The sequence below is a fragment of the Anser anser genome, assembly GCF_964211835.1.
Source record: "Anser anser genome assembly, chromosome: 5".
Classification (NCBI taxonomy): Eukaryota; Metazoa; Chordata; class Aves; order Anseriformes; family Anatidae; genus Anser; species Anser anser.
In genome coordinates, this window is record NC_139725.1 from 60,941,347 (window position 1) to 60,964,531 (window position 23,185).

The 23,185-nt window shown below is 48.1% G+C and overlaps 1 protein-coding gene and 2 long non-coding RNA genes across 19 annotated transcripts in view; 2 read left to right on the plus strand and 1 right to left on the minus strand.

Annotated features, from left to right (window-relative positions):
- Nucleotides 1-12,084, plus strand: LOC310900143 (homeobox protein SIX4-like). Its single transcript, XM_083837624.1, has 3 exons — nucleotides 1-1,583; nucleotides 3,067-3,758; nucleotides 6,261-12,084. Exons 1-3 carry the CDS (start codon nucleotides 691-693, stop codon nucleotides 7,055-7,057), a joined length of 2,382 nt encoding a protein of 793 aa, XP_083693750.1. The 5' UTR covers nucleotides 1-690; the 3' UTR covers nucleotides 7,058-12,084.
- The window catches only part of LOC310900149, a 16,041-nt gene continuing 2,711 nt past the window's right edge, over nucleotides 9,856-23,185 (minus strand). Inside the window, exons 1-4 of one of the 16 annotated variants that reach the window (XR_014584859.1) lie at nucleotides 17,372-18,681; nucleotides 14,425-14,452; nucleotides 12,938-13,709; nucleotides 9,856-11,515 (exon numbers count right to left, since the gene is read on the minus strand). This is a non-coding gene — a long non-coding RNA (uncharacterized lncRNA). Of the gene's footprint in view, nucleotides 11,516-12,927; nucleotides 16,998-17,371; nucleotides 18,682-23,185 lie in introns of those variants that run through there. The other 15 variants (XR_014584860.1, XR_014584862.1, XR_014584863.1 and 12 more) reach the window with 15 other exon arrangements.
- LOC310900150 overlaps nucleotides 15,895-23,185 on the plus strand; it is a 12,865-nt gene continuing 5,574 nt past the window's right edge. Inside the window, exons 1-3 of one of the 2 annotated variants that reach the window (XR_014584874.1) lie at nucleotides 15,895-16,006; nucleotides 17,310-17,434; nucleotides 18,681-18,743. This is a non-coding gene — a long non-coding RNA (uncharacterized lncRNA). Of the gene's footprint in view, nucleotides 16,007-17,309; nucleotides 17,435-18,680; nucleotides 18,744-23,185 lie in introns of those variants that run through there. The other variant, XR_014584873.1, reaches the window with a different exon arrangement.

Here is a 23,185-nt window from a genome sequence, read left to right on the forward strand (position 1 = left end):
GGGGGGGTGGAGGGGGGTGAAGGGGACGAGGGGCGCCGCCGCCCTGCAGCCAGCAGCGGGCTGAGGTGAGCCCCTGCCCGGCGGGGCAGCGCCGCCTGAGGCGCCCTCGCTTTTCCTCTCCCCGAGCGGTTCCACGTCTTTTTTTTTATTTATTTTTTTAAAACTTTTTTTTTTCCTTTTACTTCTATTTCACTCCTTTTTTATTACGTTCCTTCTCCCTTTTATTCCTTTTTAATTCCTTCACGTTTCTCCTTTCTCCGCCCGCGGGGCTCCAGGTGGAGGTGCCCGTGAGGAGGAGGAGGGAGGAGGGAGGAGGGGAGGGGGGGGAGCGGGGCCGCTTGATTGACGGTTGCCATGGGGACGCGGGAGGCCCCGCCCCCTCGTCGCGGCTCAGCCAATGGGCGGGCGCGGCCGGGGCAGCGGGCGGCGGGGCCATATAGTGTTGCGGCGGGGCCGGGAGTCACGCTGGGGGGAGCGGCGGAGCGGAGCCCGATTGCACGGCTTGGCCATAGCAGCGGTCGTTAATGGTCGGTGCGTGGCCGGGAGGAAACCTGATCGGCTAGAGCCGGCCGAGAGCAGGAGGAGGAGAAGGAGGAGGAGGAGTGGACTTTGCAGAGAGAGAGAGAGAGAGAGAGAAAAAAAAAAGGGGGGGAGAGGAAAAAAAAAAAAAAACAAAAAGGAAAACAAACCATGTCTTCTGCCTCCCCCACGGCCGAGATCACGAGCGCGGTGGAGATCAAGCAGGAAAATGTGATGGAAATGCTCTCCGAAGCCGTGCCCCCCGACGGGGCGGCGGCGGGAGCCCTGAACCCCGCGGCGCCGCCGCCCCCCCCCGCCGCCGCCGCCGCCCCGTTCCCCATGGAGCACGGCGGGGAGGAGGCGGCCGCCGAGCAGGTACTGCTCCACACGGAACTTCTGGCCAGGAACCACCACGCTGCGGCCGCCGCTTCGCCCTCCTCCTCCTCCTCCTCCTCGTCGTCGTCCTCCTCCTCGTCCTCGTCGTCCTCCTCGTCGTCGTCTTCCTCGCAGACCCCCCTGGCTTTCTCCCCGGACCACGTCGCCTGCGTGTGCGAGGCGCTGCAGCAAGGTGGGAACCTGGACCGCCTGGCCAGGTTCCTGTGGTCTTTGCCCCCAAGCGATCTGCTACGTGGCAACGAGAGCCTGATGAAAGCCCGGGCGCTGGTGGCTTTCCACCAGGGCATCTACGCCGAGCTCTACAGCATCCTGGAGAGCCACAACTTCGACTCGTCCAACCACCCGCTGCTGCAGGAGCTCTGGTACAAAGCTCGCTACACCGAGGCGGAGCGAGCCCGGGGCAGACCCCTGGGGGCGGTGGACAAGTACAGGCTGCGGAGGAAATACCCTCTGCCCAGGACGATCTGGGACGGCGAGGAGACGGTGTACTGCTTCAAAGAGAAGTCCCGCAACGCGCTCAAGGAGCTCTACAAGCAGAACCGCTACCCCTCGCCGGCCGAGAAGCGCAACCTGGCCAAGATCACCGGGCTGTCCCTCACCCAGGTCAGCAACTGGTTCAAGAACCGCAGGCAGCGGGACCGCAACCCTTCGGAGACGCAGTCCAAAAGGTGAGCGCAAACTTTTTTTTTTACTTTTTTTTTCTTCTTTTCTCCCTCCCCGCCCCCCTCTCGCCGCCTGCCGCCTTCCCTTTCCCGGCTCTTTCTTCCCTTCGCAAACATGGCGCTTACCTTCGCCGTGCCCCGGCCTCCCCTCCTTCCCCCTCCCCGCTCCCCCCACGCCCGCCCAGCCCCGCGGGGAGGCGGCACAAGGAGAACTTCTCCTCCGGGTCCCCCCCGGCCCCCGGGGGGGGGAGCCCCGGGGGGGAGAAGGGGGGGACACACGCACACACACACACACACGCTGTTTGTTTCCTCGTTGTTTTTATTTAATTATTGCGCCTGACAGAGTTAATCATTGACGCGCGGGGGTGTGGGGTCCCGCTCTGTTTTGAAACCTGACTCGGGAGCGGGCCGGGCTCGGGTTTCAGAGCGGGGGGAAGCGGGGCCGGGCCCGGCCTGAGAGGAACCGCAGCGGGCCTCGGGCCTCCGAGCAGCCTCGGACGGGCCCCCGGGGAACGGGAGCTTCCCCCGGCTCGGTTCGGCCCGGGGAAGGGGAAACTTCTCCCGGCCCCCCCCCCCCCCCCCGCCCCGGGTGGCGGTGGCGGAGCGGCCGGGGGCTCGGCGGCGTGAGGCGGGCAGGTGGAGGTGACCTCCCCGGCTCTCCCCTCCCTCTGAGGGGAGGGAGAAAGAAAGAAAGAGCGGGGAAAGGAGGAGGAAAGGAGGGAAAAAAAAAAAAAAGGCAGCAGCGAGCGAAGGGCCCCAAGGCATTTCTCAACCAAGGGCGCGATTGTGCAGCCGCGGCCCCCTCTCCTCGGGACACATCAAAGGGCGGGTGGCTGCGGAGGGGGAAGGGAGGGAGCAGCCAAAAAATGCGAGCCCGGGCGGACAAGTCAGAGGGGAAAAAAAAAAAAAAACCGGCGCTGCTCCGGCAGGAGGGGCTCTGCGGGCCCCCCTGAGCCTCCCCCCCGGCCCCGCCGCCCGGGCTCTGGGCCCCCCCGGCTGAGGCAGGGCCTCCCCCGCCGCCGGTGGGGCCTCCGGCGGGCCTGCGGAGCTCGGGGAGGGTCGGGCTGGAGCTTCCTGGCCTGCTTCTACCTCCCGAGGCTGCCACGGAGCAAGTTCCCAAATGGCTGCTCCCGGGGCCGCCGGGTTTCTTTCACACGTGCGGCAGCGTGCCTTGGGGCGCTGGGCCCGGGGCGGTCGCCCCCAGGTTGTTTGGGTTAGCTGACCGCCGAGGGGGGATTTATTTACAAGGCTGTAATCCAGTCTGTAAAGTTTCACGCCGGTTAGCAGCCGGTTTTGACGTGTTCTTTTCTAAGAAACCTCTGCCTCGATCTCAGATCGCCTTTAAAACATGCTTTAAGGCAAAGCATAGGAAATAAATATGATTTGGACAAACTCCCCTGACCCGTATCAAAGCAAGGCGTCTCCTTTGGTCCAGAGCTTACTGGTGTGCCCTGGTAATGCAATGTCATCTCTCCATCTCTTCCACTAGCGAGTCAGACGGCAACCCTAGCACGGAAGATGAATCCAGTAAGGGGCAGGAGGATTTATCTCCACATCCGCTCTCCAGCTCGTCCGATGGAGTTACCAGCCTCAGCCTTCCCAGCCACATGGAGCCTGTGTACATGCAGCAGCTTGGAAACACTAAAATAGCCTTGAGCTCATCTGGTGTCTTGTTGAATGGAAACCTTGTGCCTGCCAGTACTTCTCCTGTCTTTCTCAATGGTAGCTCTTTTCTTCAGGGACCCAATGGTGTAATTCTCAATGGACTCAGCGTGGGGGCTTCCCAGACAGTAACTTTAAATTCACCCAAAACCACTTCGAGTGTTGTGAGCAACGGGGTATCCATTACTGACATATTGTCATCATCTTCAGAAGATGTTAAGGACTTCAAACTCCTTCAGGCTTCAGTCCCTAACACAGCAGCAGCCGCCACGTTCAGCCCCAGCAACATACCGGTCTCATTCCCAGGATTGATACCAAGCTCAGAAGTGAAAAGGGAAAGCGTAGAAACTGTTGCTTCCCAAGATGGAGGCTCTGTAGTTACTTTTACTGCTCCTGTCCAAATAAACCAGTATGGCATTGTCCAGATCCCTAATTCAGGAACAAATGGCCAGCTGCTGAACGGAAGCATCGGTTTTTCTTCTCTGCAGCTGCCTCCTGTTTCTGTGGCAGCTTCACAAGGTAAAAGTTTTGTTTGTTACAGGGAAAGCTACAAGAAAAAATGGGGGTTGGGCACACTTCATATTTCAGGAGCTGTAATACTCTTCCTCTCATGTACCATCATTGTACCTTGATCCCAGCTGCACACAGTACATCAAGTGATGTTTTGTGTTCCTTTATAATGCGTCCCGCATCCTCCTCTGTGGATTATGCTCATGGGTAGGCTATTACATGAGAACCGAGCTTCTTTACCAAGAACAGGGAAGGAAATCTGGTATTTTACACTCTTTTTATCTTGTACTGTTCTCTGAAGCCTATGGTATTAGTTTTCACAAATGTTTGTCAATTTTACACATTTCAGTAATTCAAAATATTCCCCATTTGCTGTTGAATTTTTTTTAATGAGAAAGTTTATAAAAATGAAAACTGCTGCAGCTGGAAGCTGTTACTGTTGTTGTTCTTGTGGTGGTTGTCTTGTGTGTTGGTTTTTTTTTTTAACCAAACCATTTCATAAATAAATTTTAAATGACTATAGACACAACAAGACCAAGCAGTTACACTCATACGCTTTCTGTCCTATAATTAAGAACGATTAAACTGCAGGGAAACAATAGGAGTATGTAATAGTTTGTAGATACAAAATGCAAGGGTATTTGGGTAGAACTGCCCTCAGTCCAAGGGAAATATGTCATCGCAGGTTCACATGCCAAGTGTGCAGGCTCCTCCCCGAGTTTGCCTTAGAGTTTGTCTTAACATACCATGGACTGAAGCTTCTGGCCAGGGAGGAAGAATCTTAGGGAATGCAACTCCAGCTCTGGATTGTTATTTTCGAAGCAGGTCAGTTATAAAGCAGAACTGAAAAACTCTGTTACTTATTAACCGCTGTCTCTTTGGTTATGAAAATGATTAAACTTGAATGAATTGCTGTAGTTCCAGGAGCCGGGAGTACTACAATGAAAATGAAGTGGTGCTCACGTTAGCTTATTTCAGTCAAATGTGTGCAGGGAGTTAATCGGTTTTGCTGTTAAAATAACATAGATAGGAACGCTGAAACTGTACAGACCCATTTTAAATGGGTACAAAATTACAAAATCCTAAAGTGCAGCACTTATAGTCACTGGAAATTACTGGTAATTAGTTTAACCAAGATTAAAAAACATCAGACGTTTGGTCTGAATACCACCTGTAATTACAAAGGCCGTTTAATCCACATGCTCCAAGGTATAAGCTGACAGCCAGCAGAGCTGAGAAAGAAAGTTCTGTCCCTTAATATGGGACAATCAGTGCATAATAAGCCACTTGCTGAAGATTTTCTCCGGTGTTGAAAATAACAATTCCCACTGGAGACTGGTCCGCCATATGTCTAGTCTGGTGCAGAGAAAAGTCAAGAGAGCTGGATTTGCTGCTTTGATTTCTCTCATTTTTTTTAACGTGAGAAGGATGGATAGCTTGCTGCATGTTCCAAGCGAAGTGCATTGCAGGCTGTTTTAAGGAAGCTACAGTAAATGATACGTTATTGCCAGGTAACCTTCAGTTGCCTCACTTTATTCTCCTGGTTTACGCATATGAGTAAATCTTTCAAAAAATCATCGTGATTGATTAATGCAAATGAACAAGGACCTAAACTGTTCCCCTGGTGAGATGCATCTTCAGTGCTATTATAAAAAAAACGAGGTGTCTCCAACTGTAGTCTCTTAAATATAATTATTAAACAGCTTTTGAGAAAGAGAGGTGTTTAAGGTGAGACCCTGTCCCAAGAGCCAGCATATCTTATTTTAGGAATGGTCCTATGGACGACTTAGAAGGTGTGCCCAGTGAAACCAGCTTCAGGCCTTGGCTGGCCACCTGTTCTTGCCCTGGTTAGCTAGGACATCGCACAAGCAGTCCCATGGCTTTCCGACGAGGTAGCTGCTCGCTGGGTGGCTTTACACTGTTCGGCGGCTGTGGTGGGGTTAAGCTTCTAGAAATAGGCGATGAAGCAAGGTGAAAGGCACTGCATCTAAATGCCTGACCGACTACAGAGTCAGCCTGGTAGAAGTTGTTTGAACTTTTCCCTGCAGGTTACTCAGGTAGATTCTGCCCAGCAATAGCGTGTTTTATGTGACGTGTCTACAGTTTCCCACACACAAGTTGTAGTCTGTCACCGAACTATCTTTAATAGCTTTTCATGCTTCTATTCTTAGATAGAAATTGAGTGGTGGCAACTAGCGAGGGCCAAAGCACGTTCATTTTAATCACGTGGCTAGGGACTGTTTGCCCCTTAATGAGAGTCTGAAAGAGACCTAATATACCAGAACCATTTTTTTTTCTTTCTAGAAGCAGTTTCTATTAACAGAAGCTTTTATTTCTTCATACTGAATTTTCTCTCACCTGTTATAAACAATGCTGTTCTATGTTGCACGAAACATGAGCGTATGTACGTACTTCAAAGATAAGAGGACCAAAGTGTCTTAAGAAAATGACTGCAGAGCTCCCTGCCAACTATAATCTGTATTTTCCTCTCTTTTGCTTCCCTTTCCCTAGGTAACGTTTCAGTAAATCCTAGCACATCTGATGGGGGAACTTTTACGAGCGACTCTTCAACGGTGCAACAAGGAAAGGTTTTCTTCAGCCCCCTCACTCCGAGCGCAGTCGTTTATACAGTTCCCAATTCAGGTCAGACGGTAGGATCTGCTAAGCAAGAAGGACTGGAAAGAAGCCTTGTGTTTTCTCAGTTAATGCCGGTCAGTCAGAACACGCAACTAAATGTAAACATGTCTTCTGAAAATATATCCAGCGGAGGACTCCAGTACCTGGCCTCCTCGTTAGTGAATGTAACGCCCTCACATAATTTTTCCCTCACACCACCCACTCTTTTAAATGCTGCAGAACTGAACTCTGGTATCTCAGAGAGCCAGTCCATGTCATCGCCTGTAACCAGTACCTCTACCGTGATATCTATCAGCAACACTAACTATGCAACCCTTCAGAACTGTTCGCTCATTACCAGTCAAGATCTGTTGTCCATTTCTACAGCACAGCCCGCACTTGGAGAAATAGTTTCTGCAACCGGAGACCGTGTCAGCCACCCGTCTGCACAAGTACATCAAGATTTTGTCAGAGAGCACAGGTTGGTTCTGCAAGCTGTACCCGATGTCAAGGAGAATTTCTTGCCTAATTCGGAAAGTAAGTCAACTGGCAACTTAATGATGCTGGATTCAAAATCCAAATATGTTATGAGTAACATGGTTGACACGGTTTGTGAAGAACTGGAAACGGACAAAAAAGAACTTGCCAAACTGCAGACAGTTCAGATGGATGAAGATATGCAAGACTTGTAATTTTTTTCTTGCTTTCTATTTCACTAGCTAAGTCTCCTGTTGAGGCCCTAACAAGCACCAAGCGGGGTGTTTGGTTTTTTTTTTTCATTTAAAGAAAATAGAAGAACATTTACATGGTCTGAATTAATGTACAGAGGAATCTCCGGCAATGGAATTAGGTTGCCGCACTTGGTTTGCATGCAGTATTCTCTTTTAAGCAGATTAAAGGAGAAAGGAAACGCCAGGGGAAGTACCAAGCGAATGGGTACAGGTTTGGCTAACTGCTACTACGCTGATAATTTAAGTAGACTCTCCATAGTACAACATGCTCTCAACAGTAAGTATACACTCCTAACGTTAGGTAGAAAACAAAAATCTCGCTCCGAAAAGGTAGAAACGATGCAGTCATTTTCGCTGTTTACTTCTAGTCCGTGGGCATTGAAAAATTTTTAAGAACTCTAGACGATACCTCACAGGCCACTTTTTTGTTGTCTGAGGTTAAGAAACGAAACAAAATCATGAATAATCTTGTTACTGGTGTGTTTGCTTTTTTCCAGCAGACTTGTGTTCATACCAAAAAAATCTCGCATCAAACACTTACAGGTTTCTAAATGCTACAGCTAGCATTTTGTCAGTGCACCAGAAAAGCATCATCTGAAACTCTAATTATGCAACTCAGAAGCTTTCTCTCCAGTATGAATGTAAATATTGTTTCAGTTCTTATAAAGGAGACTTTTTTTAAATTAGTACAATGGATTTTATTTATGGTTTATGTTCCCTTTTACTTTAGACACAGTGCATTGAAAAGGAAAACGTTTTCTGGCTGTTTAATTTATTTTTATTGTTTGAGCAGGAAGTAAACGTAGTTATTTCTGACAAGGTTTTACTTTTTTGTAGTTTTTCAAGCAATAGACTGTAAAAGTAAAATGTTAATCACACTGAAACTAGAAGATGAGCTCCCAGTCTCACAAACCCAGGAGGTCCTTGTCTCTACCCCCTCTGTCTTTGTGTTCAGGGGTTTTTTGTTTGTTTTGTTAGTAATTTGCAAATTAGTTCAACCTTTTTTGTGTATTTTTTACAGAATTCCATGTGCCTTTCTTCCTAGTGGCCTTATCTTTGTTACTAAAGCACAGTAGCAGGAGGAATACAAACACTGACTTGCAACTATCCGTCCTCAGGGCCAAATCCTGATGCCTTACTTTTGCAAGTAGACCTGCTGACTTCAGTGCCCCTACTTGCACGAGTAAGAAGAGTTAAAGTCTTTTGGTCGTGGTGGGTGACATTTACCAGTGGTGTGGGGAGCCAAAGATAGGTCCTCTGCGCCGCGTAAGCCGGGCAGGAGGAGTCGGCGGAGGGCCCACGGGCAGCGCAGCCGTGCAGAGGGAAAGATCTTGGCTCCTGCCTCGGGCAGATGAGTGTGAAAGGTTGGCTGGGCGGGCCAGGGAGGGGAGTCCCGTGTTTACACGGCCCCCTTGGCCAAATAGCCCGTGTGGGAGAGCTTCAGCTGCTCTTCAGCAAGCAGGCCCCCATCCAGGAGTGCACTTAAGCGTGTATTTATGTATCCTTCCAGAATAAGCAGCGCGGGGGCTGATGGTGGGGGCTGCAGCTGCCCGACAGGTCCCTCCCTCTTCGCCCCTCCGCCGGGGCAGCACGAGCAGGCAGGCTCTAGGCGGGTGGAACACATTTCGCCTTTCCTCCAGAGGAGTTTTTGTAGCATGGAAAAGCACATCCTTAAGCTTTAAGATAATAATAATAATACTACAGGTGTATAAGAATGACATGCTGTTAGTCTTTGTGTTTCTGTTTTATTTGTATCTCTTATTCTAATGTGAATATATACAGTAGCTAAGGCATGTATTCATCCTCATCGGGGGCCTGGTCCAGAGCCTTTGGAAGGCAATGGGAACGTTTTTCATCCACTTCCGTGGGCTCCGCATCAGGCCCAAGACAAAAAAACACTCGTAAAGGACAAAAAAAAAAAAAAAACAGAAAGGAAAGAGAACAGAGGTAGCACATCCCAGTCGGTTTCTGTCTTGGTTTTTACCTGGTTCCGTGGAAAGACTTTAAGGACCGAAGGTTTTTCCTGCACGCCATGAGCGTGGCATGGACATCCTCGCTGTTGTTTTGCACTATATCAGATGCAGCATGTTTTGCAAGGTATTCCGTGAAATCTCAAAGCTGAGCTCTGCTGGTAAGCGCTGTACTTCTACACTGCGAGCCAGAGAGTCCGGGGTTGCAGGGAAAAGTGCAGAGAAAGGGAAGAGCAAGTGTGCGAGGCACGCGCTGTGCAGCTGTAAGGAGTCACCGGTGCTTTGCAAACAGAAGCAGCCCATAAGCAGTTGGCTGTCCCCACGTGCACCCAAGCAAAAAGGGTGTCCAAGGCAGGCGCTTTAAAGTGGAGATTATCACAGGTAGAACACGGAGCTGCATGTTCCCCTGGCACAACTTCCTTTACGCTCAGGAGATCTCCGCGTGAGCAGGGAATCGGATAGTCCAGAGCTCTCCTCTCTGCTCTGGGGGTTTATCTGAGTACCCTGCTGGCTCCAGCAGGGACAATATGCTCCCCACCTCTTCTTCACCTGTAAAACCAAGATGATGATGGTCACAGTAGCCGTATCTGCTTTGCATTAATTGATCAACTGTTTGGAAAATTGGAAGGACCCTGTGTTGTCACGTTAATGGAGAACGTGTGCGTGGAGCAAGAGCTGTGCATGGCTCTGAAGGGGTTGTTCAGGGCTTGACGTTTGGTCTGTGAAGCTCAGATTATGTTTAAAGGCAAGCTAGAGAATATTTCAGAGCACTCTGTCAGTTGTTGAAGCAATCAGGTCCCATAAATGAAAAGACTGTGGTGCTACACCAGTACGTTACTTTTTTTTTTTTTTCCTCCTTTGCATTCATTGTGTTACTGAGGCTCTGAATCCCATGGCTTTGCAGCACAGTTGACGTAAAAACTGTGTATGTTGTTACAGTGGTGCATATCTTGGAGTGTCTGGTACTTCTAATAGGAGACCTCCCATCCCTTTGCGGGAGTGGAGGATGTACGTAAAAGCAGCGGTTTGGGACAAAGTAAGATAAATCTATTCGTCTTCCAGATATCGAGTAACTTATTTTGTTATTATGTTCTACTCTTTCTTTCTCCCACTGAAAATAAGTGTCATTCCCTCCAGATGATGTAGGTATAACCTCATGTTTTCTGCAGGTACATATGCACAATATAAAGACTCATTGCACGGTACAGTGTTTCTAAAATAGATATTTAAATAGTAGTTTTCCTCCTACTGTAAATTAAGGGTTGGGTTTTGTGGCCCTCAAGCAAGAAGGCTAACGGCTCTACCTAGACAGTACACAAAGCCCCGAGCAGCATCTGGGGCCAGATCTTCAGCTGCTGTAAATAAGGCATTGCTCCACTGCTTCCTGACTGAGGATTTTACGTGGTGTTTAGGAGATACGGGTGCTCATCTCCCACATGTATTAATGGCAGTGAGCGTCTGTATCTCACAGACAGTCCTTATTACCCCGTTCTGTTGTTTAAATGGAAACTATGTCTATCCTGCGTAAATACTACTTCTCCTCCCTCTCTGTTACGGATGAGAATAAAGGATCATTTCAACTTCACGTATGTTTGTAACTTGTAAGTCCACTGGAAATCTTACAGGAAACGTTGCCAAATTCTCCTACTTTTCTGGTCCCAGACTCAGCTTGGAAAAATATGCTTGAAGTTTAAGCAAATTCCTACAAAGCGTGAACATTAAAAAAAATATCTTTGTTCTTTACTACTTTTAATTAAAGCTGCCTCTGTTTCACCCAGACTTTCGCAGAGAACCAGAAATGTACTGAATCACATGCTCTGTCTGGACTATTTGCAGCATTATTCCTGTGGTCTTACCTAAAAGGACATTTCAGCCACATAAATGGTGGGCGTCTATCGGCCAGGTCTTCGGCTGGGACAAGCGAGCACAGTTCCACTGACTAATGTCATTTCACCCCAGCTGAGAATGTGGTCCATGCATTTCACTGGAGTTGGATCAGGGACGGATTTGGCCCAGTACGCAGTGGCAGCACGAAGCAGTTCGCTAGGCTGATACTCAGACAGTTATAACTGAACAGCAACGATCTATCCGAGCATATACCTCTTTCCATTTATTGCTTTACCCTGCCTGTGGATTCAGGAAGACGCATTCAGAAAGCTATTTTCCCCAGAAGTAAGGCTGGAACCATTTTTATAGTTGTCATTATCAAGATAAATGATGATAATGGAGAGATTCACCGCAATAACCATTTTCAGTTAAATTAAGCGAGGCAGAATTTGGCCCCATGTGCACAGGAACTTTTCCTGTATGTAGATTTCCAGTGCCTGTGCACTTTTCTTACCAAGGACAGATGAACAACCAACGGGGTGCATCCCTCCAGTTTCATGTGAAACAAATGTGCGGAACTCCCAGGGGCATGAATCCTGCAGCGTTTGTGGTCAAGCAGCATCTCAAATCATAAAAAGAATAATAATTCTAGGAAGTCCAGAAACAAAATTAATGTCGTTTTACAAGCAAGGAGACCTGAAGTCTTCCTGTATCTCCTAGCAGTTATTATCTTGAAGGATATTTTATATCTTACTTGTATGTTTCATATAATTTAAAACTAGCTTCTTACATTTCTGAACTCAAGGAGGAGGGTGAATCTTCTGACTTTCGGGATTCACGTTCAGAGGCTGTTTGTTCTTTTGCTGCATGTACTGTTTGTCCAGAACTAACCAGTTATTTCTGTGATATGGGTTTATTGTGCCTTACAACAAATAAGAAATTTAAGCGGAATGTACGCATTAGAGGAGGGAATAATCAGAAGTCTTTACTGCACTGTTAGATGATGCCGACCCAGAGTGTATCATCAAACGTAGCTGTGCTTAATTACCCAACCAAAGAGATCTAAAATATGTATGTTTGTTGTACTGTAATAGGGGTTTGTGCCTGGACAATTAAGTGTTTTATTTGTATTCTGAGATGATGTGAACTTATTTTTCTAAACACTATACTGAATAAACTTTATATTTATACACACCTTGTGTAAATATTTCTCTTTAGATACAATATCTGAGGGCTTTGAATTTGGTGTTAAAAGAGCAATCTAAAGTAGAAACTTTGCTGTTAGTGACTCACTGTGAGGGTGATGGCAATTGAACGCCTGTGCTCAGCAGAGAACTGATCTGAAGCCTCCCTGAGCTAGAATGAGAGCTTCTGTTGACTTGAATGGGTTTTTTCAGACCCTAACTTTGCTTCTAAAATATTACATTAAAAAACAGAAACCTATTTCGTACTAAAACCTAGGCATTAAATCTGTGTCTCAAACCAAATTTATACTGTAATTAAGAAAATACTATTGTAATATATTCCACACACTACTTAGGACTGGTCGGTATTTACTCACAGCTTTCTTGGCAGCGGGGCACCTCCTACATCAAGGTTTCTTTCTGGATAGGTAAATCCCTATTTACTAAATTTGTTGAAAATTTTCTTGAAAACATGGCACTCGGTACCAGACCTGGCTTGGACAGACTTTAGAGAACAGCCTGAAATTTATTCCTTACCCTTGATGCTTAAAGATTTAAATAAAATATCTTAAATATAATTAAAAAAAATAATCCCTGCACCAAGAGCTAGGATTGCCTAGGTGCTGTTTTGATGCCGAAGTGAGTGGCACTAAGTTCAAGCAGACTAAGTTGTACATCCAAATTGTTTCCCTCACTGAATCTGTATATCCGTTACAGATCCATTACACATTTCCACCCCTTAAACTGTATTTGGCCCCAAGAAGCAAGATGAGGTCTGCAAGACTTATTTTTTTAGGTAGTCGGATCCAGTTGGGTATAGCTATTACATTTTCAGTCACCAAGCCATTACCTTTCCTCACCTTTGTTCACGATTCCTCCGTCTTTCCCGTTTATCCAGCAGTGGCACATGTCTGGCTCACTCCACGAGCACCGCTGGTCGCGGTCAGGAGGCGAACAGCAGCGAGCAGCCTCCCAAACCTGAGAGCATCGCCCTCCCTCGCTGGCCTGCGGTTCAGCCCGCTCACACTCTGCAGCTGCCGAGGTAAAGCCACTTCGGGAGCAGCCCGAAGGTAGAAAGAGACAACTGTGCTGTTGCCCAACTCCTTTTCCTTCCCAGAAGCAGCGTGCGTGACTCAGTCCTGCTGTTCGGATCACTTACCTTTGGCATGGCAAAGGTTTTGCCTGAGCGGTAGGACTGTAACAACATTTTCCTGCCCGCGGGGGCTGGCTGCAGTTCCCAAATACCTGATCGATCCCTGGACAGCAGCTCCATTCTGGCTTCGCTTGGAGCAGGGACTGAGGGTCTGAAGCCATCCTTCAGTGAGCAGCTTCTTGCCTTAAGCTGTAGCATGGCCCCTGGAGCTCACCCGGTGCCCTTTTAGGTGGCGGGGCACAACCACTTCTGCTGGGTCGGCTCCAGCTCGGGGAGATCCCTTCTGGCTGCGCAGCCCCCCTGCTCGAGCAGGCAGAGCGCAGGAGTTGGAGGGCAAGCGAGAAGCGGAAAGTCTCTGCCTATGCAAATGTCAAAATTCTCCCTGAGCAGCCACCCATGCGGTATGCAGGATGAATCATGTCCTAACGGAGCACATTCCTACTACTTTGGAGGGCTTTGCAGATGTGTTCCAGGTCACCCTAGGCGAGAAAACCACACACAGCCACGGTTACTTGTTCCCTGGCAGCTTGTGCGCAGATGGAGAAAGGGGGACAGCACCTTCCGAAGGGTGGGCAGCCTGCTCCCCAAGCCAGATCCTTTTACACGGGGCCGAGGGGTGCTGGAGGTAGGATCAGGGGCTGCCAATGCAGGAGGGAGCTCAGCTGGGAGAAAGCTGCGCTCGGGCTGACGGTAGGGCTCGGCGAGACAGGCTCTGATCTAGCAGGGAGAGTAGCTGGGAAGGGAGGCAACGCTGAAAGACAGCGCTTTTTATCCTCCGTTTCTGGCTGGGTTTTCCCTCCTGCGAGATCAGAGAGGAATTTTTGCTGCTCTGAGGCAGAGAGTGGGTCAGTAAAACAAGACCTTAACAAAAGTGCTCGTGGCTTGGACAGCGGAGGTCTCCCTGCGAGGCTGCATCCCCCTGCCTTGGTGACCTCTGGCTGCAGAAATCTTTGGGCTGGAGGCACAGGACAGTATATCTCACTTATGGATACAGATCACATTTTTAATATAGAAATACATTTTAGAAGGAAAATGATTCCCAGAAATAGAAATTCATCTGCCAAACAATGTGCACATAACTGACTTTACACTCAGAGGTGCCAGAAAGTTCAGGAATGAGACCAACAATAAAAACCAACACACGTGTGAAAAATCTACTACATTAAAGCCAGATTCAATAAAAATAGCACCTACTTTATATGCTGCAGAAGCTGGCACGAGCCTGCGAAAGCAGAAGGAAAAAGATAAAATGTTCAGAAGTTGCACACAGTCCAGAGAAATTGAGCAGCGCTGGCGCGGAGCTGATGGTTACTCAATAACTCATGTACAATATTCTCCTGTGTAAGTACTTTAATTCTTCATCCTGCTACTTCTCGGGCAGAAAGACCCAATTTGGAATACTCTGGGCTAATCAATAAGCTTTGTTGTTGCAGCCAAAGTGCTTTACGATATATCTTACATTACCCGAAAGGACCCAAGAATGCTACAGCACCATTTTCTTCTCGGTTCTGCAGACTGACATCCAATTATTTCAGCGTGCTAGCGGTGTCCCTTACACCGCCCGCAGCTGTAAAACGCAGCCCTTCCCCTGAGGAGCTTACAGTACGCAGAAACAAAAGAAACGCAAGCTGGGGAGGAGGGGAGGCGAGGGCAGAGAGAAGAAATAACTTGCCCAAGGTGATGCTGGAAGTCAGTGGCAGAGGCGGGTTGCAAACCCAGGTCTCTGCCTCCCCCTGTTGCTTTGCCCACTGGCTCACGCCGCCTCCCGAGGAGCCAAATCCAGCTCTGATGCAATGCCCCCTGAAAGCAGCAGGAGGACTTGCTGCTTATGCCAAAGCGGACTCTGCTCCATTCATTTATTCGCTATTTACAGCCGCCCTCCGATGCCAACCGACAGCAAGCCTCGAGCGAAGCCCTCGCGATAAATTGGCTGGCCCTGGACTGGGATCGCTGAAACCGGTCAGAGACGGAGCCTGCAAACAGCTCCCGAGCAACTGCTCCTGCGTGGATCATCCCGTGGAGGTGAGGTATGCTCCAAAGCTCCCTGCTTCCACGTCAGGGTGGCCTGGGAAGGGCTTCCTTCATCTCCCACCTAGCCCGAGGAGCGGGGAGAGAGAGATGCTCTCGGGAGGTGAGGTGGGTTAGGCCAGAGTCCCAGCTGCGTGTGTTCTTACAGTGGTTGCTGAAATAATAAATCAAGCAGAAATGACCACTAAGGGCCTACCCACATCCTGGGAAGGTGCGAGGATTTTGCTATTCACCGCTCTCTGAGCAAACAAGGGTAGGCAGGGGAATCAGAGGCAGTTGTGGAAAGCGACACGTCACATACCAACCTAAAGACGTTTCCAAGGGACATACGAACGTACAGTTCATCTGTGGTAAAAAAGCGAAGTCTGTTGTGCTGTACACATGCAGTGAGCAGTGACCAGATTAAGGCTCAAAAAAAAAAAAATCTCCATTTTGATTTCTCCCTTACACAGGGAATGGCGTTATCTTCCTAAAGGCTACTATAAACTTTTTTCTTCCTCTTGCCTATGGATATACTAATGTTCTTCCCAGAGCTTCTAACCCAATTGCATGCAGCCAGCCTTGCTGCATCCTGCATCACCTGCAGGTCTTTATCTCCCCCTGATTTCTCACAAAGGCAGCCCACACCAGGCTGGAGAAATAAGGCACACTGAAGTCTGTCCAGGAGGACAAGGACTGGGCGAGAGACCCAGCAGTTCCAAAAACAAGGGTACCTGGAAGCCGGATGCCGACATCAGCCTATTTCCAGGTATTGCTTTATCAAGACCACTCTGGCTGTCCTGGAAGCGCTCCCAGGAGCGGGGCGTGCTGCTCATACCGGGCACGGGCTCCTTGCACCCGCTGGAGAATGGCCCCCGCCTCACTGCAGCTGCAATTTATGGGGTAGAGCAGTGCCAGGCTCAAATCTGGCTGGCCTTTGCTTCTAGGAATAGCTCCTTAGAGCCACTGGGTTTTGTGCGTGTGGGTTTTTTGGTGAGGTTCTCCCCCCTCCCTTTTTTCTTCTCTTTTTTTCATGTAAACCAAAGGCAGGGCTAGCCCAAATATCAAGGCAGAATAGCTTCACCCCATTTCTTCAAAACCTCCATCCCAGAACATGAGATTCCTTAGCCAGTTGCTCTTGGTTTACATTTGCTGTCCAGTTATAGCAGCAGTCATTACCAGTGTACACATAGTTCTGCAGTGCTCCTGTGCCTCTCAAATTTCTTCCCAAAGATCTGGATCTTTACAGTTCAGGCTACAAAAGCAACACTTGTTCAGGTGAACGATGCTCACACAGACAAGGAATACTCATTACAAATGGATAGAAGTACAGTACAAAGCACATCTCATGTCTTAACTGTTCTCAATTCTTAGGATTTTTTTAAAAGCCATGATAAACTCAGTACGGCTGGGAAATAAGCAGCTGCTATACACAGAGATTCACAAGACTATAAGGCAATAGAAGAACCATACCTAAGCACAAAATGAAACAACACTCCGGCTTAGGCTTTGCCAGAGCTGATTCCAGAAGAAATGCCTCCTGCCCCCATGAGCTCAGCAGTTAGGAAGAGCAGGACAGCATGCACCTCCTCCACAAGAGGCTGATATCACTTGTTATTACAGGCCACCACCTTTAAGAACCCATTGCTCCACCTCTGCAGCCAGCTGCTCCCCATTTGCAATTTGGGTGAGCAATTGTTGCTGCCCAGGTGCCCACTGCATGTCCCCACCGAGCCCCCCAGGTCCCCAACCAGTGACACTCGTACCTCCCAGGTTTTCCTCAGCTGGGTGTGATTCCTGTATTTAACACACACACCCTCTTTCAAAGTCTGGGGTGTTCCTGAAAATACTGATTATATATACAGATACATATATATATATATATATACACAGATCCTCGTGTTTTGACCTGGAACAATGAGATCATCACAGCTTCAGAACAATTTCCCACCCATCCTGCAGTGGCTCTGCCCAGATTGCATTTCCACAGTTCATTTGGGCATGGAGCAGCATAAAAACGCTGATGAGTGCCAAGCCATAGCACACCTAACAGCTCTTCCTTTCCCAAATAGCACGGCATGCCATCAAGAACAGTGAGGCTGGCAAGACAGAATATGAGAAACCCGCTTTGTACCTGCTAGAAACCAAATCCCAGCAGCTCGATCAGTAGTGATGCTCCATGGAACTGATATACCAGGTACTGATGCGCCAGGTAACACCATTTCCCAATCTCCTGGCCCTCAGCCTCAAACCTGAGCAGTGCTCTGATTTGCCAACTTTCACAGTTTATGAGATTTGCAATATTTAGTAACTGGTGAGAGAGAGGAAGTAGGAACGGGGGTTTACAGCCACAGCTTCCTGCTCAACTTAAGAATTATGTTCCTGGTTTTTAAAAATAAAAATTGGAGGTGTTGAAGGCCTCCAAACCATATTACACATACACTTTGGTTTATTACATTTATTCACCTAGCCGTGTGTAAGCATTTTATCTAAAAGCTGGTGTCGTGTTTTTAGGGCCAGCCTCATGCCTTGGGTTGCTAAAAGGCCACAAGGCACTTCAACAGAATAAACCAGGATATCAAACAGGTACTTTACAAATCAAATGAAAAAACGTAAACTTAAAAATAAACTTCTGGGTTAATTTACTCGACAGTTGTAGTCTGATCAGTAAAGGTACCAGATGAGTTTTGACAAAACTCTGTATAATTCAAATATTTCACTGGCCTAAAAACAATTAAAAAAAATAGAATACAAATGTATTTCTTCAAATCAGCACCTCTAACACCAGCTTTGTTTTTAAGGAACTCAAGAAAATTCCTATTTACATCCCTGTATAAAGCAGCCAGGATTTCCAGAGCATCCTGTGCCTGTCCTTAAACCAGTTTATCATGAGCAAATGGCTCCCAGTTGTAACAAATGGTTCTCAGCTGAGTTACCACTGATAATGAAGACAAGACTAACCTCAGGGGTTGTGGGAAAGGAGAGAGACGTTCATCATGTGCCTTATATTAGCAAACACCTTAAACCCTGTTCTAGGAGAACTCTGAGGCATTTGTTCTCCCAGATAGAGACCTGAAGACAAATTTAATCAACTCCGGGATTTCTATTTGCTGCAACATTACAGCTGCAAGAAGAAAAATTGCTGAGCTGATCAGCTCACTCAGAGTTTTAAAGCTTTGGCTAAAAACAGTAGTTTGAACCTGGCTGAAAAGGTAGCAATGTTTTTTTTTCTGGCCCTGACTACAATGGAGGTTGAAATCTTCCAAATACTTGTATTTTTACAAAACAATAGGGAGCAGGGAGGGAAAGACGGATTATTCTATATTTTCGGTCTGACTCCTAGGCAGCCTGAACTGTAGCTATCTCCCAAGCTGATGATAATCATTGGGAACCAAAATCCCAGTTCCTAAACCCCTGAATTTCCATTTCCCCACCTGTACAAGGGAAGTCACAGCACTTGTCACCTTGAGAGGAGAGGCACAGCCAGGCTGCCGTTCACCCAGCCGTGACGGCACAGCCCCAAAGCTGCGGGTACGTCCTGCTGATGGAATAGACATCTTATTTGGATAACAAAATATTAGGATGCCACTGAACTCGCTCCTCACATGGATGAATTCTCAAAATCGGCCTGGCTGCAGGAGAGGGTGGTAACAGTGCTCGGTGGAGCTGCTGCAGCTCTTCTAGCAGCCGCTTCCCATGGCAAATAAATTGCACTCGCACAGCACTGCCTGGAAAGTCTGCATGGTATGTGGCTTAATTTTCTTTTCCATAATACGAAATCCAATCTGAAATGCACAGATTAGTTTACTAATCTGTGCAAATCCTATTAATAGCCCTTACGCTGCTGCGCTCCCATTCACATTCGAACAAATCTGTTGCGATTGGGTTGGTTTCCTCCCATCTCCGGCCAGACCGTCACCACCTGGTTGTGGTCATGTCTTCACGAAATGGCTGGCCACAAATGGAAACTTCTGCTTTACGATCTTCTCTCATAGTTTGCCTCCTGTCCCGTGGTCCAACATGCTCTGGATCAAAGCATTAGCTCTGTAAATCACCGCGGTGCCATCGAAGCTAAAGGGATTACGGGAAGGATCGCTCGGCTTTCGTGGGGAAGGGCAGAGCCTGGGCCCTCCTTCCCTGCAGCATCGCTGCCTTCTGCGCCAGCTGGGCCCCAGGCACCTCGCTCAGAACCGAGCTGTGCATGAACCACTTAATCCCCCGTAACTCATTTCACTGTTACCCCAGTGTCCAAACGCTTTTTGTTTCCACCATTGGCAGAAGGAGGGTACCACGCCATTACCTTTGGGTAACGGGAACCCTCACACCAGGGTTCTGGCTGCTGGAAGCGGCCTGTGGCCCTCACACCAGGGTTCTAGCTGCTGGAAGTGGTCCGTAGCCCTCACGACAGTCTTCTGGCTGCTGAAAGAGCCCCGTGGCCCTCACACCAGGGTTCTGGCTGCTGGAAGCGGCCTGTGGTGAGGGCCGGCCGAGCTGACCACCCCGGCCTTGCCTTGCACCTACGGCCTGCATGGCGATTCCAGCCCCTGAAGGCCTCGCCGACAGCATTAAGGGTTTGTGGCCCCTCTCAGCCATCGCCGAGCTGCCCCCGCTCCCCTTCCAGTCATGGGGAGATTTTCTCTCGTTGATGTAGAATCTGCTCAAGATACGGCTTCGCCGCCTCACGGTTTCTCCTAAGTTGTTTTTAATGAGCTGCATAATTCCTGCTGTTTTGCATGGAGATTAGCTCAGGAATTGTTTATAATTCCTCAGCGTAGTGGAAGAAATGATTTAAAAGTATTGCCTGCACAAGAAATTCTCCCCAAATTCTCTTTACAAGGGGGTCGTGGTTGTTACCTATGTTAAAGCCTGCCTGTGAAGCATGCATTTGTCTTTGCATCTTCAATCTCTTTCTAAAGGTGCCTGTTGTGCCATGTTGTGCCTGTTAAAATGCCACGGAGGAAGAAAAGAAAAAGAAAAAAAAAAAAAAGCGGAATTTTTAGAGGGAGCCGACCAGCCAAATACAATATGTGGCCAGACAGAATCAGAAGCGCTGGCTGCAGTACAAACCCAAGAGGCTTCAGACAAACCAGCCCAGCCACAACGGTAACGGTTCACCAGCAGAAGGAATGCAGTAAACAAAATGGGGGGAAGACCCCCGTGAGCCCCCTCCTTCATTCCTTCCCCCCAGAAAGCTGTCTGGCACGGCAGAGCCTAACCTCACGGAAAGTGGTGGCTTAGATGCTGAGGCAGCACGGGAGCACCCTATGGCAGGCCCTCTGCACATGTACTGCGCGCTTTGTGAAATCAGTGAGGTTTTCCAGGCTGGCTGGTCCCAGCGTCAGGCTTCAGAAACTCAGGGCTCAAGTCCCACTGCAAATTTTGGTGTTAATGCCTGCAGCTTGCTGCAGCCTTTTTTGCTTCTCACAGCACGCACCCCTGGTGCACAGGTACAGGACCCTGTCCGGAGTGGTACCTCCATGTCTCACGGTGATAAAACTCACTTTCAAATGAATTTTAAAAGGAGAATTTGAAATTGGCTGCTGTGTAAAGGACCCCAAGTCCCGCACCTTGGTAACTCCCCGTCCTCTGTGCATGAACACCAGCAAGCTGCCAGCTCGCTCCCCAAGCACAGCCTGCAGCTCCAGCATCCTGCTGAGGTTTGCAGACCTGGGAAGAAGCTATGGGGGTGCCAGCAGCTGCCGTGGCCACCTTGCCTTCACAGCCAGGATGCTTTGGAAAGTGATCCTGTACAAAAATAAAAATAAAACCCGAACCCCAAATCTTTCACACTTCATCCTCCTGTTTAGCCGAACAGCTTCTTCAGGGACCAATCTGTTTCATTTAGTAATAAAGTTCTGCCATTGCCACCCCACCTCAAGAAGTGTAAGAGCAGAGGGAAGGACTTACAAATATGTTTTGAAAGACACTGATATTGCCAAAATGCTTCAGAATTAAAGGGACTTCAACTTATATGAAAAGAGCTGAAAAAAAAAGGGGGAGGAGAGAGAACTACAGCCATCAGATGGATGCTGCAATCTGGTCCATTTGTGGCACAAAGGATGTAAAATGAAACGAAACCAAAACTCAGTGGAACTGAAATTTAATGAAACCAAGAGAGAGCAGACCTCTCTATAATTAGCCTACAGGATTCACAGCCAGAAAATACCACAGGAGCCAAAAGCTTTTCACAGTAAGACTGGAAATATACATGTACTTGCATGGCCAGACATATATGTGTATATAATATAACTGTGGTGTCTCGGGGCTGGAGAGGACCTGACATCTCCATTCAGCCTTTTCCTCACCTCCAAGACAGGATCAAATGCACGGCGGCATTTTCTGACAGATGTTTGTCTAGACCTGTTTTTAAACGCGAATCTCCCACCTCCTCGGGCAGTTTATTCCAATGCTTCCTTTTCTTCTTCAGCTTTATGCACACACACATGCACGCACGCACACACGTGTATCTGTCTCAGAAGGTGAGCTGAGCTGTCTCCGATGACTTGCACATCAAAAGGCTTGTAAAGTCATTTCTTGTGGCAAGATCTTTATTGTGAATGATGTATGAGCCCGAAAGATCCCATCTTGACCTGAGTTTACAGGCTGAGCTTGGGGGACCAGCAGATGGGGTAAGGGGGGCAAATGGGAAAGGAGGGGGAAATTCATTCCTTTCCTTATTAACTCGCCAGATTTGGTCTGCTGATAAGAGACCCACATGCTGCTTTTGTATACTCAGGTTTTAGACTCGAGCATTCAGTTCCTCTGATTTGGGTAAAATAAATACGCTTTTGGCTTCTTCAGCAACCACCTTGGAAGAGTTGCTGTCCTGTCAAACTCCGGGAACAAAAAGGACGGGTGAGGAAGGAGGCTGTGCATCTGGATATGCAAATGGCACGATGCAGAGCAGCACTTTTCCAGCGCACCCTGGGTATCTATTACCCCGACTTTTGGACTGACAATGCACCAAATGTTTCAGTGCCTGGGGCCTTACAAAGCTGACTGGCTTTTTTAGCTGAAAGCACTAATGTAGAAAGGCAATTGGGAATTAATTATTTAATGCGATCCTCATTGGTAGAAAGCTTCTTGCCCCTCCTGCATCTCGGCTACCATTATACATATGTTGCTTTCTTCAGACTACAGTGATTAGACAGCAGCAGAAAATTATGACTAAATCCAGTCCCCTCTTATGACAAACTCCATTTAAATCTGCAGATTTGCACTCAAGTAACTAAGAGCACAATTTAGCCCCATGCTATGAAAACGTTGGTCGTGACAAAACGCGTGGGCAGGTCTCAACGTCTCCATTTCTGAAAGTCAGCTGTCTCGTATCTCCGCTCCAAACACTCCCTTTGACAGGCAGTGGAAGACTATTCCTGTTTAAAAATTAAAATACGTGCAAGAAGCACTAGTATTAGTAGGAAATCAGGATGAGATCCCTTTAGTGCGGGTGCCCGGATGCCTCGCTCTGCGCAGTGGAGCTGAATGAGCAGGCAGGAAGGTGAATTTCTGAATCTGTGCCGCACGCTGCTTCAGCTCCCGTTTCTCAGGGATCCTAAAGATAAGCATCCATTTCATTTGGAGTGTTTTTAGTGATGACCTGTGTAAAAGCAAACGTCCTTTTGAAGATCGCTGAGCAACAGCTGCATGCCAGAAACTCCCGTTCAAGTTACTTCAAGAGCATGAGAATCAGGCCCCGTGTATTTAAAAACAAAAGTTTGCAAAACAAGATGCTGCAGGAGGGCTGATAAGGGGCACGGACTTACGGTGTCAGCTGTCATGGATGGCGAAACGGTAACTTCCCCGCAGCCACTGCCTCCGAGATGTTCAGGACGAAGCCTTGACAGGATCCTACCACAATTCAATGCAGTGAGTTACGCCAGGCATTAATTTAATGTAAGGTGTGGTATATTCCCAAACGCAAATATATTGGTTTTGTTTTTTTTTTTGG

Bases quoted from the DNA above. Each gene is read 5' to 3' on its own strand.
- LOC310900143 (XM_083837624.1), top strand. From the start codon at position 691: ATGTCTTCTGCCTCCCCCACGGCCGAGATCACGAGCGCGGTGGAGATC. The intron at 1,584-3,066 runs GTGAGCGCAAAC...CTCTTCCACTAG, and splicing joins TCGGAGACGCAGTCCAAAAG to CGAGTCAGACGGCAACCCTA. The intron at 3,759-6,260 runs GTAAAAGTTTTG...CCCTTTCCCTAG, and splicing joins TTCTGTGGCAGCTTCACAAG to GTAACGTTTCAGTAAATCCT.